Genomic DNA, 19,704 nt, shown 5'->3' with positions numbered 1-19,704 from the left:
ATTCACTGTTTAAGCATGTAAGAATTTCAAGTTATATAAAAGTGGCTCTGTGGAGGTTTCAGTTGTCTCCAGTTTCACACCTAAGTGTGTGCAGGTGTAACGAGCTTGTTATTCCAGCTCTCAGCCCCGCAAGCTCTGACAGTCTGACTGGATTCCATCTGCCACACTTGCAAACACCAACGGGGCAAAAAACCCTTGTTTGTACCCATGTAATCCTGCTGTGGATTTCTGTAGGTGTACTTGAGAGAGGTTAAGATCTGTTGATCCTGAACAAGGAGCATCCAGAACCTTTTCCTCTGGAATTTGAACTGTTTTCCCTGAGCTTTCTCGATGCCGAACCTTTCTAATGTCTTTTCATTTTAATGCCTGTTGTTATATGATTTTACTTACTGATTGAACTACCATTCTCCTACTACACTACTAATAATATTAGCTGCTGAACCAAAGTTCTTTGTCATTAAGCCAGAGGTTGGCTGCCTTCTGGAACTGGCAGAGTTTCCATGAGATCTTTCAGTTTAGATGCAGTGTTCAGAAATGTCATGTGAGTGAGTTTGTTGTTGTTTTTTAACAGAGTATGCTTCTGCTGGCTCACTGTTTGATTACATTAATAGTAACAAAAGTGAAGAGATGGATATGGATCATATCATGACCTGGGCAACTGACATAGCTAAAGGTAAGCAAGACAACTGATGCATTACTATCCTGCACAGCCAGCAAAGTACACAGCTGGACATGCTTTCCCTATGAAGTCTGGAAAGCCTTCCTATAGTTCTTATTCAAATTGTAAAAAAAACCCAAACCAAACCAAAACAAAAACAGCAGAAAAAACATACCAAAAACCCCCAAACATAAAAAATGCAAACCCTATTCACTGTGCTTTTTAATGTGTTCCTTGGTTGTTATGAATCCAAAATAATTTCCGGAGTGAAAATGACTTCTACAAGCGAGTTTTACTTCTGGTTTGCCCCTAAGTCCCAAGAAGATAATTTTGCTGATGTAGAGTAATTATGAGGTAAAGTGCGTAATTATCTTTGTATTTGATTTGAATTGGGACATTTAAGGAAGCTAAGGGCTTATTCTCAGCAAACATACTGAAATTGTTCATGTAATAATGCAGAACAAGCTGTTTTGTCCTTTGAGTTCTCTGTGACCACAGTAAACTAAAACTAGTAACTAAACCTAGCAGGAGACAGCGACCGCAGTGTAAACTAATGAATGAACAGTAAATTCATATCTTGGCTTCCCTGTGTAGACAATACCTTAGAGAAAATAACTAAATGTGACATTAAAAAGCATTAACATACCCATCTAGATGCTCTGAGAGATATATGAGCTTTGTTTAGTGTTTTTTACTCAAAGTAGATTGTAGGAAGCTTCGCTTCTCTTGCAGCGTATCGATATGGCATACAGGTATGCCAGCTCATAATGAGGATGATTAGCGGGAACCAGAAAACATGACTGCTGATAGGTGATGACCACGCTCAGCCTGCCTAACTAGGTTGTTCCCCTGTTTTATGTAGGAATGCACTATTTACACATGGAAGCTCCAGTCAAAGTAATCCACAGGGATCTGAAGTCCAGGAACGGTAAAGTAGCAAAACACTGAAATGTTCTGTATTTACTGTTGCTTGTTAAGGTAGCATTTAAATCTGTACCTGAGCTTTGTGAATACGCAGAACTAACACCTTGGCTGTCATCAAGCTGCACTAGGAGTTCTTGAAGCACAGAAGAACCTGTTTCTTCCTCCCCGTCCTGAGCCTGTCTGAGCTTTGTTGCAGTCCCTGACATCATTTAGAGCACTGTGGAGGGCTCTTTCAAGTTGTATCTTGCTGACCATGGTTGTACCCATCTTGCCATCTGTCAGACATTGCCTGGACACTCCTTACTTCCTTTTTCTATTGGGAAAGGTTGAGTACCAGGAATGGCTGGCAGACACCAGACACAATAAACTGGATAAGGCCTATTATTTCTTATCTGAAAATCTTGTCTTTACTGTGGCCTGTTTTGAGGTTTAATAAACTGGATAAGGCCTATTATTTCTTTACTGTGGCCTGTTTTGAGGTTTGACAGTTATTCATGCTTTTGAGTAATATGCACTCAGTGTTGAGCTGCGCTGGTTAGTCTGTACTTGGCAGTTGATGAGCGCTTACGAAATTTGCTGAACATTGCCTTTTAACTGAAACTTGCACTATGAGTAGTGGGATAGGAGGGACACAAGTTTTAGTAATGCAAACAGGGAGATAATAGTCAAGAAAAGTCTAGATCTCATCTCAGTTGTAAGTTTTCTCCTTTTAATAATGGATCTTTCTGAGAGTTTCTTGTTAAGCCTAACTACATTGGGGAGAGTGGAGTTTATCTGTATTTTAGCTACAGTTGCATTGCTGTCTTTGAACTCAGTAAGGCCTGAAAGGTTTTGCATTTGTTCAGAGCCTTGCAGGTATTCAACAGATGTTCTCTAAAGCTTCTCAAAGAAACCAGGACAATCATTGCATGTATGCATGTTCAGGTTCTGGCTCACCGTACGATCATTTTTCTTGATAAAATGCAAAGTCTTTTTGCTGTGAAAATGTATTGTATTTATTTTTAATAACATTCTTGTAACATATTGCTTTTTCATTTTCAGTTGTTATAGCTGCTGATGGTGTGTTAAAGGTATGAACACTTCAATTATTTGTAGAGAGCCGCTGATACTTGAGTCAGTGTTTTGATGCCTAAGGAATGAGGTTGATACTCTAATATCTGTTTATTTTTTATTTCTTTTTTCCAGATCTGTGATTTTGGTGCCTCAAGGTTCCACTCCCATACAACGCACATGTCATTAGTGGGCACTTTTCCATGGATGGCCCCAGAAGTTATCCAAAGTCTCCCGGTGTCTGAAACGTGTGACACATACTCGTATGGAGTGGTGAGTGCCTCTCATTCCCTTACGGGTAGTAGCAGATCTCTAGTGTGACACTACTCGTGTGGTGCAAGAACAACAATTCTAAATAAGGACAGAAAAAATATCACACTTTATTTCAAGTCTGACCCATAATTTATAATTATGTGCTTGAAAATGATAGGAAAACAATGTCTTGCATGTTTAGTAAGATCTTTATCCGATTAGATTAGCAGCATGCCGGTGTGGGAAGTGCATGCTTTACCGCAAGTATTCAGTGTATGTCCAAAGGCTTACAGGAGCCACTGAACAGTCTGCATCGTGAATCTCTGCTTGTGTTTTTTAATGGAACAGAAGAGAAAAGGTTGTGTTGCAATAGGTGTGTAACAGGATGAACTCATTTGGATTCAACTTTCCATAAAATGGAGTGTCACTGATTTTTATATTAAAAAGCAAGCCTCTTCTCCATGCCTAATTCTTTAAAAGACCCTGCTGTCATTAGCTGTGAAAACAGAGACCGTACCTTTTGTGGAGGTAGAGTCTCCATCTAAAAATATAGCAAAGGCCGGCGTGGCTTTGCCCTTTTTCTGGAGGGGGAACAATCAGTTATAGTTCGTCAGAGTGTCAGGTTTACAGGTAATGAATTATTTCACTCTGTCCACAGTTAAACTCTAATTTGGTTTTGCTCTGCAATACAAAATAGGCTAGAAATAGCTAATTGTGTGTCTAGCCCCATAGCCTTTCTCTGACAGAGAGCAGTAACAGGTACTTTCGGGCAAAAGGAAAGGCAGTGGGGTTGTAGTTTCCACGTATATCTGTGTAGTAAGCATTTTTGGTTTTGAATTCAACAGTGGGTGGCAGAATGAGGAATTCTTTCAGTACCCGTCAAGTGTTGCCTCTTTCTCTTTGAGGGATGGGAGGAGATAGATGTGAGGGAGGCACTGTGGTTTTAAGCTAGCACCCATGGCAGTACACAGCTAAGCTGATGTCCCAGTGGAAGATAACTTGAACTTTTTGCCAAACAGTTGTTTATAGTGAAAATAATATATGAGATGATGTGGTGCCGCTTACAAATTAAAGGTTGAAGGTTTGCAAGGAGGGAGAGAAAGCCTATATTGGCAAACTCAAAATCCTTGCTTGCTTAACTGAATTAGGTCACAAACAGTAGGAGAACATAAGCTAACAAATGTAAATGTTAATGTAAACTGTTACTGGAAGCAATCACATATTATCCACCGAAGGGAAACATTCCCGTTTCAAAACAAAGCAAAAATATTAGAGGAGAAATTCCAAACATGGTCTTACAGGTCAAACTGCTCACATAGTCATCTTGGTGAGAGTTGACTTCAAGTAATGTTGTAGAAGTGGGAGAAGGTAAGAAATTGTTTAATACCTTAGCATACCAACTATTATCAGAGCCTAGTTTATTTTTAAATAAATGAAAAATAGTTTATTTTTCCTCATCCAAAAAGTAAAGCTCCTTTGACAGTTCTGTGCTTGGAGGTAAAAATCAACTACCCTCTGTATGAAAACAGATCAGTGTTGCTAGAACATTTTAATGTGGTTACGGGTACTACTTTAGTATGTCTAAGAATATTTGACCCACATTTTTTAATATTTTTTTTTTTGAACTAATGTGTCCTACTGTGGGTAGAAGCTTATGAATTCATAAGCACTTAGGAATGAATTCGTCTTTTTATAACTTCAGTCTTGGAACACCATCGTTTTCAGAGGAGATACAGGGGTAGAAATGAAGAATGGCAGTGGCCCAAGATATCTGTTGATGAAATTACTGACATAATGGGGTTATACCAGCAAGAAATTGTCCGAGTATAACACTGAAAGTTGGAATCTCCCTGTAATAAGTGTTAGACTATCAGAGAGTTAGCTAGAAGATTGAAAACAAAAAATCATAGAAAGGGTATTTTTGTCTCTTCAAATGATTATCATCTATAAAAACAAAATTTAAAGAATTCCTTTTCAAAGTGTAACAATTGCCAGCAGCTTTTGTGCTAGAGAGACAAATCTGCTTTTCTTCAGTTAAAGTCCTGTTAACAAAGAACAGAATCCTTTCAAATGTAAACTAGTAAGGTGCTAGGAATAGATATTCTGTTTGATTCTGTTTGCAATATTTGTCGTCTTCCCCATGGTTTTCTTTAATTTCTTTTATGCTATTTTTTTTTTCCTGACTGGCGTTTCTTTCTGCCATCCAGTCTGTGATTTAAAATATTCTGCTTAAGGTGTGTGAGAACTTTTTTCTGTGAAGCGTCAAAGTCTTTCTTCAGCCTTATAGGTCTGAGTTGCTCCTCAGCTGAAATGAATTTTTCTCTTTGTGAGCAGTTGCATACATGTTTATAGCTAAGGTTCAGATTAGTTTGTCCTGCTCTTCACGGATGGTTAAACAGGTCCGTATATTCTCTTTGAGATATATAGTAAATAATTTATAATACTGCCATGCAACGCTAAAGCAAAATGTTCCAGGAGACTTATTACAACACAAAGACAGATCTTGCACTTTCCTTCAGCCACACTGTGATTCTCTTTTCTAATCCATTTCCAAATCCATGCTCTAAACAACAGATACTAAGTGTTACAAGTGATCAACCCAGAAATTGACTCGCATGTCATTGTGTGTTTTGCTCAAAAATGATTCCTTGCTTCTTCTCTTCCAGATATGAAAGTGTATGTGGAATAACAATGTTCACTCTAAAAGCTGTTTTGAAATCAAAAAGATAACATGCTCAGAATATGCTGTTGTGGCAAAATTGTTTGTAGTGCACTGCAGTGTGGGTGTGTGTATATCAGTATAAATGTGTTTAGTCATAGAAAGCTTATGCGATGTAGCTGAATGATTTTTAACACAAAACCGAAAAAAGTAAACCCATTAATTGGCTGTTGGTAGCATAGAGACTGCCGTTAAATGTAGCAGCTGTTATGCTCCTAGCAATAATTCATACATTGCTTTTGCTATGAGAACATACGTTATTTATAGAGGGAACGTTGGCCAGCTCCAGGGGTGATCCCTTGTTCTTTTTGAAAAAAATTATGAGATCTTTAACTTCCACTTGGATCAATGCAGAGAAGACTGAGCTAATTTTCATGCCTAAGGGCAGTACCTCTAAAAGTGCAACACTTTGCTCATGCTGTACTTCTGCTAATTGTGGCTCCTGACCCTCATCTGTGAACACTTTCTTACCAAGAGAAAACACCTTTTTTTTTTTTTCCCCCAGAGAAGATGTTCAGAGTGTTTGCTTTTTCTCAAATTACTCATTTGGATGTTCCCTATCCTATATGGCACTTTGAATCTTTGTTGGCTTTGCCCTAGGGTGGGGATATGGGGGGTTTTGTTTTTTTTTTTCCCCGTTCGGTTGTTGTCACATAGTTGAGAGGATAAGAATTGAAATGCACAGCTGAGCTGACAGAAGTGTGTGAGCTTTTTCAGGAGACTATATAATTCTTATTCTCAGCTTCATGCGTAGGATGAACATTCCTACATTTGTCTCTCCTTTCTGTTTCTCTGTGTGCAGAGAAGAGCCCAACATTTTCAGAGGCCACAGCTTACAAACCACTACATTAAACAATCTTGCTTTGTTTTCCATCATTGTGTCTAGCTTGGCTGTTTCTCTGTGAGCACATGTTGTCCCTCATCACAGAGATGTGGCATGATCAGGAAAGCAGGTGATCCTCACCATCAGAGATGGGAGGGGAAGTGAACCATGTCAGTATCAATTAAATTACACCAGAAATGGAAAACAGATTGATTTCCATTTGAGGTGAGCTGGGGAGCCAGTTCTGAAAATGAACATAGTGTACATTGCAATAAAGAGGCCGGGGTAAGTCAGATTGAGGTGCCTTTTCTGCTGCTGAATGACCCCGGGGACAGGAAGAGACAAATAGGAATGCAGAAGGTACACATTTGCTGCTTTTTGAAAGCCTGATAATGCAGTCATTCACCTTAGCTGATGATTCAGGGTAGCTAATTCATGAGATGGGGTTGAAGCTCCTGTAAAACTGAAGATAGAGACATGTCGCCATCAGGAGTAAAGCCTTTGTCTACAGCATTGGCCAGAAAATGAAATTTACATTGTTGTTAGAACGTTTTCTAAACCTGTGTAAATAAATATAAGGATTTCTGATATCTCACTTTTGTATCTTTTACTTTCTTCTATTAATAAAAAATAAGGCATTAAGAAAAATTCTTCGTATTGTGTCAGATTGCTGTTTTTCTCCTGAACTATTTGCAATCATGAAGTGTTTTAAGCTAGCACTGTTGGCTGAGAAAGGCAGTGATCCCTACAAGCAGTGGAAATAAACACTAAAGGTGTCATGATAAAGGAATTCAGTGCAAAATGTTCTGCACAAACTTATGTGCATGAATGAAACTAGACAACCCTTACAATTTACAGTCTTCTGAAAGAAAGGTAGCAGAGCAGTAGAGTTTTCCTGCTCAAGGATCTTGGAGATATTTAACACCTATTTCATTATGTTCTTTACTTGGAAGATGTATTTAGATACTGCTCTATCTGATGTGCAAACTTGAGTTTCTTCTCAGTGGTATCCTGGTACAGCTGTACAGATGGGTTATTTCCACAAGGCTGCTCAACTGCATGTTTGATTTGGTCCAGGGGCTTTTGTTTACAACTGGCTGTTTTGTACACTGCTTTGTTGTCTGAAATACATGAAACTGCTAAATTATTTCCTTCTCTCACAGTTAAATTTCTTTCTCTACCAGTAGAGAGGTGATAATTGGAATTACAAATTGAGGTGCCTTTTTTTTTTTCCTTCTAAAAGGAATGAATTGACACAAACAGGAGGGTTGAATACTTCTATGATAGCTTTCCCCATATATTTCTTATTCTCAGGAAAACTGTCCTTTTACTTAGTTTTCCAAGATACCCTTACCTTTACTAATCAGGCTTCGGACTCAAGCAGAATTATTCAAATAGGTCTATTGATGGAGTACCCTGTTCACTTGATTAAAGGCCCAACTCTGCTTCAATGCATTTTTTCTGCTTGAGCAGCATCTGCCAATATTCTCTCATTTTCTTTCTAATTACCTTCATAGCTGGCCAGAATCCATTCAGAATGATGTAGCTGGAATAAACCTGGGTACTAACTCAAAAAGTGAGGATGTAGAGACTTGCATAAGGATCGTAATGCATTTGGTCAGACCCTATGTAAATGATGTCTTTTTTATCGATATGCTGGGTATATGAGCAGAAAAAAAAGTTTGTATGTAGATATTTGTAACAAGATACGTATATGAAGGTTCTGACTTAAAAAGTAAAAAAAAAGACACATACAAGTGAAGGTACACAGTGCCTTTTAATTTGGTTCAACTCCAATATGTAGTCCCAATGGCAGAAAAGCAAGTTGGATTCATTGACTTGAAGCCTGTTTGGTGATGCCAAACTCTTTTGTATAGAGTAGCTTAGATTCTTGGGTATTGCGTTACCAAAATGCTAAAAGCATGCAAAATTAGGAGATCTTTCGATATCTAAGGACAGTGCATCTATAAGATATAGAGGAGAACAGAGTAATTTTCTATATGCCCTATGCTGTTTAGTTTAACATAATCACATACTTGGAGATAAACAATTACAGTTTTGCTTGAAAAATTGCATTTCATATTTTCATAGGTATATCATAGGAGCAAAATAGCTTTTGGATCATATTCTGACTGCTGGGAAGCACTAGTTACAGTCATATAGAAATATTTTTTAAATGCAAAATGACTACAAAGCAAAGATGTGTCTAGTTGGGGCTGAGACAGAGAGGAGTTCATTGTCTTCCCAAGTCTCAACTGCCAAATGTGAACTTTATAGTGTACAAAGAAAGTAAAAAGCGTTTTCCATGGCTCTCACAAAACTGCAGGCATTAGACCCCACACAACCCAGTTTATCATCTGGGCTTTTCTGCAGAGGGAAAAAGCGGAAACGTTGAAATTAATTTAGTGAGATGATCTTGCACACAAACACTGGTCCAAGTACCTGCAGATGGAAACTGGTTGCCTGATAATTGGATACAGAATAGGGCTGTATCAAGGTTTAATAATGTATTTAAAATACAAAGTACAGAAATAAAAATTCTTTTCTTTTTTTCTGTTCCAGGTTCTCTGGGAGATGCTAACAAGGGAGGTCCCCTTTAAAGGCTTGGAAGGATTACAAGTAGCTTGGCTTGTAGTGGAAAAAAACGAGGTAAGACTACGTTTCTACATTCAGGTACATAGATCAGAAAACAGTATTGGGGTTTTGCAAAAGACTTTTTCATCTTCTTCAAATTGAAAGTAAGTTCACGCGTATGGAAAGATTAGCAGTAGGAGCTAACACAAAGGGTCAAAGTGATGTTATTCCTCATGAATGGACCCTTTACATCTAATTGTTGCAGCTTCACGTCGTGATGCTGTAGATCAAAAATTGTACAAGTACTGTACTAGTTTCTCAGTCTCAATTGTAAAACCTAGGGGTTTGTTCTTAGTGATGAAAGAAGCCATTGCGTCCAAGGTAGGGGAACAGTTTAACTCCATCTCCTGCGTTTAGGACATCTTTTTACTGGCCGGGAGTTGATATATCTGTAAGAGACCTTCAGCTACTTCAACTTAACTCTCCCAGCAGGAGTCACTATAGTACAAGAAACTGCCGCTTAGATGAAAATTTCAAAAATAAAAGAAGAAAAAATAGTTTTAAAAAAAGAGAGAAATTACAGTTTTGCCACCTACGTTCAACACTACATTGAAGATGAGCTCCTCACTGGTATCGGCAAGGCTGTGGCATAGCTGCAAGCCTCCTCATGCAGAGTCTTTCCATTTCAAAAGCACTTCAGTGGTGTAAACACCGTTTGTACAGTGTCCCCAGCCTCGCTTTTCTTCTTCTCACAAATTGAGGCTTTCAGTTAGTTGGACATGTGAGCGTATATCTGAACACATAGTCCCTTGATATCAAAGACAGTAACTACATTTAAAAAACATTTAAAGTTGTGACTGTACCACACACAGACAAGCATGGAAATCCTCCACAAAGATGAAACCTCCTCTATCTAGACACAGTGGAAGCTTGGGAAACATTACAATGGCGAGGCAGTGGCTGTACAATACAGATTCCTATTATTCTACATAAACTGTTTCTCAAAATGCTTCAGAGTTAGAGGAGTTAGGTTTCCTCCTCTTAGTTTAATATTTTTTGTTGGTGTTTTTTTTCCCCCTCTATTTTTTTTTTCTTCTCTTTGAGGACTAGATTAATTCCAGTGAGTGATAGTGTGATATACCAATCAGTTGGAAATTCTACACTAACAGTGTGGAGATTATGAATGTGGTCTTCTACCGTGTTTATCAGAGCAGAAGGCACAAAGAGACTCTCCTGCTGTAGGAAAAGCCTCATACATCACTTTGAAGGACTGAACCAAAAAGACTTCCTTACACCAACAGCATTTCTTTCCTGTGCCTACCACGTGCAGTTTTATGTAAGGGCTACAGTGTGGCACTGGGAATGTTGTAAAGAGATGTAGTCATACACTGAAAGATGTCAGAGGGTACAACACACATTTCTCTACAGTTTTCCAGAGCAAGGAACTGTGTAAAATACAGTATGAGCAAAATGTGGACATGATGACTATTTTACTCATGGCTGAAGAAACCTCAGGGGTGACATTTTCAGAGCCAGCTGTTTGTCTGCCAGGTACTGCTAGCCTGTTCCTACCATCTTCTTTGGAAGGGTGCCAGGGAGCTTAGAGGGCATTAACACTTGCTTACATGGTTTTTATTTTTTCTGGCCACGACTTAGGGAACATGCCCAGCATAAGCCTTGTAAAAGTCAGCTTGTGATACTTTCTTCATAGTTTCTGTGTCCCAAAGCAAGTGTGAGGGTCAGGTTCTGCTCTCAGTTCAATCTGTTGACATCAATGGGGTTGCATGGTTCCAGTTCACAACGGAATTGAATCACTGTTGAGCTAGTCCTTTATTTTTTGCACTGCAAGGCTCTTCTTAAAATCAGTGTGGGACTGAGGCCAAAGCATAATTGCATAGGGTGAAAAATCCCCCTTTGCAAAGCCTGAGCCCAACAAATGTGGATTTTAATGCTTCAGTATGGGTCTTTTTCAACTCTCTGCATAATTTCAGTGTTGTTTTTATTCTGGTAGAGTTTCTATATAATTACATATTTTTTTAATCCGGAAAAGAAAAACATGAGAGTTCAGATTATGCTAGGCATGATCTCATAATAAATTACCACTGAGAAACGTCATCTTTATTATAATATGACACTTTTGGAACCTGCTACCTCTATATTACATGACAGATAACATTCTGCACAAGTGAGACACATATAAATGGTGATTGCAACTGATTTTCCACCTCCTGGAACAGTGAGGGTTACAAGCAAATACTGTAGCAAGACTAGTCAGTGTATTTTTAGGCTAATGACTCAACCAGAGATCAAGCACCAGTACAGTTTGTTTATGCATTGTACAAATTTCTGTGTATTTCTTGCACAGAAAGCTTTGCACCTTAAGGTATTACATTATTTTAATAATCATACTCTTGCGGTGCCCTGGCTCTGTGTCTCATGTTTCCAGTTTTCATGGTGGTCAAATGCTTGTGCAGCAGAATTTGTTAACTCTTACTTTGGCTGCTGTGGCTTGTAAGGCTTTGCAGGTCACATTGCAGTAATATAATGGTACGATTTGACATAACTTGCTCTGCTTTGCTTCTGAAATGCCAAGAGTAGGACAGATCAAAGGGCCCTCTTGGCAGGTTGGTCTGAACAGGACTGTAATGCCTGGTTCTCACCTGTTACAGGACAGGGAACCTGTTTTCTGGCTTGACCCCTCTTGTATTTGGACCCATTTTCACTGAGGACTGGTTTTTATGTGCATATTTTTTTTAATTTAGTATGAAACATCTGAAGTCAGTTAACTGCCTTAGCGAGTGCAGAGGCATCTCCTTATATGTGTAATGTTGTTGGGATGCACGTTTAATCTCAACTGGAGAGCCTTCGGTGTCCAGCTGCATGTATACGGGAATGGATTTGCTTTTAGACTCCCCAGGGCGGGGGCAGAGTCTTTAAACTAAAAGTCCTCTAAGACTGACTGAGGGAATCTTTTCATGGTTTAAAACTCTCGGCAAAGAAACCAAATAAGCTTCAAACTAATTCTCTGTAGTTAGCCGTCCTGGCTATAACTAGCAACTCCTTGTCCTCAGTCATCAGGAAATATTTATATGAGTTCACTGTGCTCTGTGAGCGCTCTCTGAGATCTGCATGTCCTCATTAATCCTTCTGACCACGGGCTCATGAAATGCCTCTTGTGTCATGTAGAGCTTCACTTAACTCTTTTTAACTCGCTTAATGTAATCTATAGTTCAGCCATTTGTTGTATTAACAGTAGTATTGTACAGCTGGATCATCTGTGTGGGAGAAAGGAAGTAAGGAAGCTGTATGTTATACCTATGTTGACAAGCATCTTAGAATACCATGCATTAACCTCCACAAACTATTAGCATTAAAAGTTGTTTGCCTCGTTTTCACATCCTTGTCGCCAAGCTTTCTTAAGCAACTCCACTTGTGCATTTGTTCCATTCCTTCTTTATTGGTCTATTAATTAATTTGTACATCTTGCTAGTGTTAGTAATTTTGCTTTTTCTTTTTAATATGTCAATTCTTAGTTTTATATTGTGTTTAAAAGAAAGAAGACTGTGTTTTACTACTTTTAATTGCATTACTCTTATAGGAAATCTATTAGCAGCAGCTTAAAGGGAAATGCTTCCAATAACTGGTACATTCTCTCTCCTTTAGAGATTAACCATTCCAAGCAGTTGTCCCAGAAGTTTTGCAGAACTGATGCACCAATGTTGGGATGCTGATTCAAAGGTAATTTAATTTGGTTTTGATTTCTACACCACCACCCCCTGCCTTGTTTGGCATAGTGTGTTAGTGTTTCTCTGGGGGACAAGTCCCAGCTGACACCATTGCTGTATGCTAGTAGACACATTTCTTCACAAAGGCAGCGGAGGCTGTCTTTAATGTGTTTACATATTTATACCGAAATGTCTCTCTCTCCCTTTTAATCAAGAGTTACTATGCTACTAACTTACCTGTCTACTAAAGACAAAGCGTGTAAATAGGGTGAGACAGCAAGAATGTAGACGTTTTGGAGCAAGTTAAATTGTTCTTACCGGTTTTCTTTCAGTAGTTAATAGTTAATCTTTCGTGGATGTATGTGAGCATAAACAGAGGAAATGGATTCAAGTTATGTCAGGGGAGGTTTAGATTGGATATTAGGAAACATTTTTTCACTGAAAGGGTTATTAGACATTGGAATAGGCTGCCCAGGGAGGTAGTGGATTTGCCATCCCTGGAGGTGTTTAAAAAAAGGGTAGATGTGGTGCTTAAGGACATGGTTTAGTGGTGGTTTTGTCAGGGTAAGTTAATGATTGGACTTCATGATCTTAAAGGTCCCTTCCAACCTTAGCGATTCTATGATTCTATGATCACATGTGAAATAACTATTTCAGGGTCCAGCTTTGATGCCTTCCTTGCATTGAAAACACGTAAAGAATAGTTAATGCATAAAATGTGGGTAGGAATGGCAGCAGCACACTCTAAATTAACGTTAAACTTCCCTAATCTTTTCACTTAGGACTTTGAATGATGAGCTTTATAATTACTATGTTGTAATAATATAGTAATAGAAATACTGTAATATATTGTTTACCTGTGAGAACAGAGTAAAAGTACAAGTTAGAGCCAAACCATTGTCACTATTAATCTGCCCCTATGAGAATAAACTAAAAGGGAAATTAAAGAGAGTGTTTACTCAGTGAAAGGTTTTGTAGATTGTGGGAGTTACCTTCTTTAAATTGACCCCACTACCAACCTGTTGTACGTAAAACTGGTTGGAAAGAGCCTGTGGGCATACTGGCTTTAGTACCAAGCATTAGCATCCTTTTCCTTTGCCTATGAAGGTAGTTGAGAGAGGGAAGGATAGATAAGGAAAGGAAATTATGCTTTTTTTCTGAAGTCAAGACACCAGCAGGAACTTTGTTCCTTTAAACTCAGAAGAAAGCTAGCTAGTATTTCAGAGAGACTACAATTAATCCCAAGTGCTTAGGTGCTATGAAGCTAGAACTTACCACCAGAGAGCAGCTATGGAAGAGCAATACGAGAAAGGAGATTTCCCTTCCTGGTTTCCTGGGGTTTTTTTAAGCAAGGAGATGGATCGGGAAGCCTGATATCCATCACTAGTGTGTGGTTTCCACATGAACACCGATTTAAATGCCATTGTGCTGTATCTCCCTCTTTATTCTCTCCACAGAAGGGAGGGGAGAAAAATGCTTTCAATCTACAAGTAGGCTGTTGTAAATTCTAGGTCAGTAATTACCGAAGAGCACTTTCCAGTGGTAACTATGTATCTTTAATAACTATGCCCAAGCATCAGCATGGCTACCAAATACCACAGAATAAGAATTATTGGACCTTCTTTTCTGTAATCACAGCGCATACTGGATCAGCTCGCTCTCTGCCTTTATGTAAGTGTCCAGAAGGCTGTTGTGTTTTTCAAGGAAAGGGAGGGATCTGCATGTTGTAAAAGAAGGATGCCCAGCCAGCAGGCTGAGTTCAGTCTGCACGAGCAATTCACCTGGGTTTGGGCTGATTCCTGGGAGTGTTGTTCCCAGAGGCATTTCTGATCTGTGCAAAGAGTGAATCTCAGGTTAAACGGTTTTTTCCGACAGTCTGCTCTTCGCTACTTTTTTCGTGCAGCTTGTCTTCTGTTAAGCAATTATAAATGCTTTGTTCACATGACTGAAATGGAGTAAGCTCTGGTCACAGTTTGGGCATGTGACTGACTTATTCAGTCACGTGTTGGGAAAGGATCGCTACTTACAGCTCTCAAAATGCCTTGATAAAAGGCTGTGTGGCCTGCATGAGCCAAAAGATGGAGCACGCTCCTCTGAAATACTGCTCTGTGTAACGTTCCCTTTTCGCCAGGATTAGCTTTAGAAAATCAGCTAGTCAATGCATGAACAAGTTACTGAAGGTCAAGTGGGGGTGAGCTTGAGGATGTCAGCTGCTCAAAAGCAATTGCTAATGTGCACGCTTTCAGCCCACAGAAAGCATGATGTATCTTTAGGTTGCTTACCCCTGAGAAAAGAGGGATGTGCATTTGCTGGGGGGCTAAGGAATACACTTGGAGAGCTGCTGCAGAGCAGCTGGAGTGCCAGGCACTGCTCACACTGTAACTTCCTCATGGGAATAGACAGCTATTAACTTTGCTTTGAATTCTCAAGAATTTCTTCATACATGGAGAAAAATGTCTGTAGCGCATTGCTCCACATGGTATTTGTAATGGTAGTCTTTATAAAGTTTAAAATGTGCTAGTTGAAACAAACAGTCCCTAGTGGGTTCAAAGCATTTTACTGAAATGTTAATTAGTAATTATTTTAAGTTAGTAATTATTAAAGAACAATATCTGCTTAAGAGACAATAAGTCTCTTAAATAACTACTTCCACATGTTAAAATCCCTACCAAACAAGCTACTTTTGCTTGAGTACTAGATAATTGTACAAATAAGGTTGCTCATCACTGATGCCTTTGTTTACTGGGGATACTTGCTTTTGAAACAGAGGTGAGTGGTTCTTTCTCATTTCATGCGTTCCTTCAGTTTATCCCCACTTTAACATCAAAGATATTTATAAATTGCTGGATATTTTAGTGGAAATCAGAAACCTGGGAACAGAGAAGCAGCAAGAAAGGAAAGGCGTATGGATTAAATATCCTGGTTTTATGCAGATCTGTTTAGTAAGAAATACAGAATGGAAGGAAATGGTGAAAACATTAACCAGAATTATTTCTAGAGGGGCATATATTTTAAAGATTTTTGTATGAGACATCACAGATATAAAGGGAAACAATTTTCAAAGGCGACTCATGCTTTGATATTTTAAGAATCTCTTATGAGGAATGACTTGAGATGCCTCAGTTTCTGGAAAGCGCTAGGCAGTCATCCACTGGAAGTAAGACTTTTTGCAAAAAAAAAAGCTTCTCAGCTTGGGCTCCCAGTTGCAACAATCACTTCTTGCGTGTTTTAACCGAGGCATCAGTCTACACTTACAGTACACTTATTAAATCTGAAATTATCCTTGTCTAGGGGTAAGAAACCAACAAAACCCACATAGCAGTGTAGGCTTCTGTCTTCATGTCAGCTTTGCCTCCAGGGAAAGCTGGTACCTGTGAATCTGGCAGGGTAGCTGGTGGCTGTTGAGAGAAATGGCACAGCCAGAGATGTACAAGCTTTGTCAGTACTGTGTGACTGTACATTTGCTCCAGCTCTAGTTGCGCAACTCAACAGCTCCTTTGCCTGTAGTGTAGGACCCAGAGAGTATGTGTTGCTGCTCCTCCCAAATCAGTCAGTGTTTTCACTCGCCCTTAGTAAAAGCCCAGTTCTCTGTCATTATCCCCACTCCGGTTACTCCGGGCAGGCCTGATAGCAGTGTTGGCTGTGCTCACTTAGTGTCAGCCCTGCCCTATACTTCCCAGTGTATCCCTGAGAAAGAAGGACCAAGCAAAACTCATGGAAGTGTTTTGGAAAAGAATCCCACATAGGCCATAAAATACTGTAATTAATGTAGCATGGGGATGTTTGCCCTTCATCTCTTCCTGAAAACAGAATTAGTTTAGTAAAGGCACATTACGCACCTGCCAGACCGTTGGACATTACGTAGCAGCAGCAGCAGTACCCTGGTGTATCGGTGGGGAGCCACGATCTCCTGTCTGGCAGCTTCCTCATCATTTGGGATGCTCTTGAATCCCCTCAACAGTTCACACCCACTGGGGTGGTTACAAGAGATGCAGCTGTAGCACCAAGAAGGGTGTGAGGGCTGTTGGAAGGTTCTCCTTCCCCAAAATTGCACCCCAATTGCATGTCCCGGTTGGTGCCAGTGATGAATTTTGTGCTCTGTACCCCCGTAGTGCGGCCCACTCCCTGGCCAGAGAGCTTTGTGCTCTTCCAGGGCATGTTCAGAGGGTCTGCTCAGCCGTGGCAGGTCCAGCAGCATCATGTGTGTAGGGGGACAACTGCTGCTTCTCTCAGCTTCCCCTGTAAATGCAGGAGGACCAGCTGGGCTTCCACATTGGGATTAGATCAACAAGTGCAAAGGATGTGCTGCTGGATAGGCACCCCCTGCCATGCCGCTCGGCGTGCCCAGGTTGCTGCTCCATGGACGCTGGGCTGGGGGCCAAACTGCAGAAGCAGATGGTGGCGGGGGCAAGTGCTGTTTGCTGCGAAGAAAATCTGCATACCTCATCCAACTGCCCGCTGCCTGAAATTGTGGAGATGGACCAAAAAATGATAGACAAAGCTTCCAGTTACAGCCGAATAGTGCAGCGTTACAGTATAAGCGAGCTTGTCTTTTTTTTGTTATGCATTTGACACTTTTTCATGCTGTTTGACATTTAAAATAAAGAAATTGTCTTTCTTTTATAATGTGGAAATCACTTGGATCTTCCTGGGAGAGACACCTCAGCATTGTTCCTAATTGTTTTTGTGCTCCCAAATTAAAATGCACGTTTTAATTGCGGCATCTGTAATTTTAGCAGAAATGGTATAATTACAGGCGCGATAGAGAGAGAATGTGCATCATCCCCTTATTATGTATCTACATTTTGTTTCAACCTTTTGTCTCAACCTTGTCTGGGGTCTGTCAAACAGACTAACAGAGTCAGCGCTCTTTCAAGAAACACATTTAACTGTGGCTTTTTCAGTTTTCAGTTATTATCCTACTTCATAGCTTCCTTTTGGGACTAAAGGGAAAGTAGAAAATACAGAGAAGTTTTTAACTGCAGTCTGTGACTGGTGAGCACAGTGGGTGCTGGATGGAGAGTCCAGGAACAGAAAGTTCAGTAAATGAGCCTAGGACAGAAGAGCACAGGCACCACTGCCATGAGCCCTGCTGCCAGGCGAGACATCCTCCACTAGCCTCAATCTTCCCTTCTTCCCTGACTGCTCCTGAGGTACCTAAGGGAGAGGTCTTTCTGGAAAGTCTGTCCTTCTCTGCAAGAGGGGAATTGCAGTTTTTGGTGGGCAGCTAAATAGCTTGTTCACACATTAAAGAGTTTGGGTTACTACCTGTAAAAGGCCATCAGTCTAATTACCAGTTGCTAATGGGTCCAGCCTTCTCTTTTTGGCAGTATTTTCCTTCTTAGCTTGAGGAAAACTATTCTTTAGAATTAAGAATCTTCATGGTTATTGATGCTACTAATGTTGTTTAACGCTCTTATTGAGTACCAAAAGGTTTTACTGGTAGATATGGGAGACTAAGCTAAGGCTTGAGTTCTGCTAGTTTACGTGACCCTTCCCAAACGGACCTTTTCTTCAATGGGAAGAACAAAAAAAACCTCACAAATTGACAGTGCTGTTGTAGGATGCTGTGTTCAGAAAGCAGCATCCCCATTTCTGTTGCTTGCAGTCTTCTAGTTGAAAAATTCCTGCAAATAATTTTACACACTAGTAGTTGTATATGAATGCAAATGCTGTATTTTGGTTTGGGTTTTTTTATTACTTTTTTTTTCGTCTTCAGAAAAGGCCATCTTTCAAGCAGATCATTTCAATCCTGGAATCCATGTCAAATGACAGCAACCTTCCAGACCAGTGTAACTCATTCCTGCATAACAAGGCAGAGTGGAGGTAAGTTTCCTTCTTCCCAAGATGAAATAATGTGGTCTTCCTTTGAAATGGTGTGAGTCCGTATTCTTGAGAAAGACATCAGGCTCCGATGATGTATTGGTAGAAAATATACGTGCTTGAGGTATTTTTAGAACATAACTTACCTTGTTGTTTTTCAGGAAGGCCCAGAATGTTGTGAAACTTGTATTAGGAGCCAATACACTTAGCTGTACCCTGTATTTATTATTACACTGGTTTAGGTATCATGGTATTTATGGTTTTGTGATTCACATCTTAAAACCAATTATGCGTTTTCAGTCAATAACGCGAGGGCAAAACAACTCACTTGGGTATACGTATGTTTGATGCAATTTTCATAGAAAGTGTATAAGCATATGTTTATACTTAAAAAAGATAAAAGGCATAAATTTTCAAATCATGCCCCCATTTGTCTTCACTTTGTATGTGTTCTGCCATTTTCTGTGCATTCTCTCCTTTATATTGCCTTTGTGTCCACGCATTCAGCGTACGCCCAGGCCAGCCCTCTTTCTGCGTAGTGCCCCGGCATTGCTTGAGCGTATGATTTCACCTTTTGCTGATTGTAATTTTTATTCATAAGCGATTATAAATGGAGATGAGATTTGAGAAAATTTTATTAATTCACACATTTTTACAGTAAAAATTTCAGCCTATTTTCTGTATGTGCCAAAACTTTTTTTTCAAAAAAATCCAACTGCCCCTGGAGCTTATTTGCGAGTTAGATTGCTGCTTCGCGGTACATCCTTCTGTTTGGAAAAGAAAATTGAAAACAGATCTGCACAGGCAGAAGGATTTTGAGCAGACGATCGTGCCTCAGTCTATATTAAGCAGCGCTGGCCCCGCTCCAGGGAAGCTGGGAGCAGAGATAGGAAAAGATTCCCGGCCTGCGCTCGGCGAGGGAATCGAAGGAAAACTTGGAGCCGGGGCGGGGGGGACACATAGAAACGAGGCTCATCTCAAAACCAGCATGCTGAATTTCATGTGCGGACTTCCAAGGAAAATCAAGACGTATAGTTTTAATCGGGCGAGTGGAAAAAGTGAGGTGGCGGTGGGAGGCTCACCCCCGGCCCCCCCGCTCCCGGTCACATGGAGAGATTATAAATAACCCTTCCCGGAGCCGGGACCGCTCCTGCCC

The 19,704-nt window shown here is 40.0% G+C and overlaps 1 protein-coding gene across 1 annotated transcript in view; it reads left to right on the top strand.

The window, feature by feature from the left end:
- LOC104294875 (mitogen-activated protein kinase kinase kinase MLT) overlaps nucleotides 1–19,704 on the top strand; it is a 58,314-nt gene that overhangs the window by 29,224 nt on the left and 9,386 nt on the right. The window contains exons 3-9 of the mRNA XM_009894542.1: nucleotides 572–673; nucleotides 1,521–1,586; nucleotides 2,624–2,652; nucleotides 2,768–2,905; nucleotides 8,989–9,075; nucleotides 12,664–12,738; nucleotides 18,445–18,551. Coding sequence (XP_009892844.1) covers nucleotides 572–673; nucleotides 1,521–1,586; nucleotides 2,624–2,652; nucleotides 2,768–2,905; nucleotides 8,989–9,075; nucleotides 12,664–12,738; nucleotides 18,445–18,551 — 604 coding nt within the window. The remainder of the gene's footprint in view (nucleotides 1–571; nucleotides 674–1,520; nucleotides 1,587–2,623; nucleotides 2,653–2,767; nucleotides 2,906–8,988; nucleotides 9,076–12,663; nucleotides 12,739–18,444; nucleotides 18,552–19,704) is intronic.

This window comes from Charadrius vociferus, unplaced genomic scaffold, assembly GCF_000708025.1.
Source record: "Charadrius vociferus isolate BGI_N301 unplaced genomic scaffold, ASM70802v2 scaffold161, whole genome shotgun sequence".
In the NCBI taxonomy this organism is placed as follows: domain Eukaryota; kingdom Metazoa; phylum Chordata; class Aves; order Charadriiformes; family Charadriidae; genus Charadrius; species Charadrius vociferus.
This window is presented reverse-complemented; position numbering and strand designations above follow the sequence as displayed.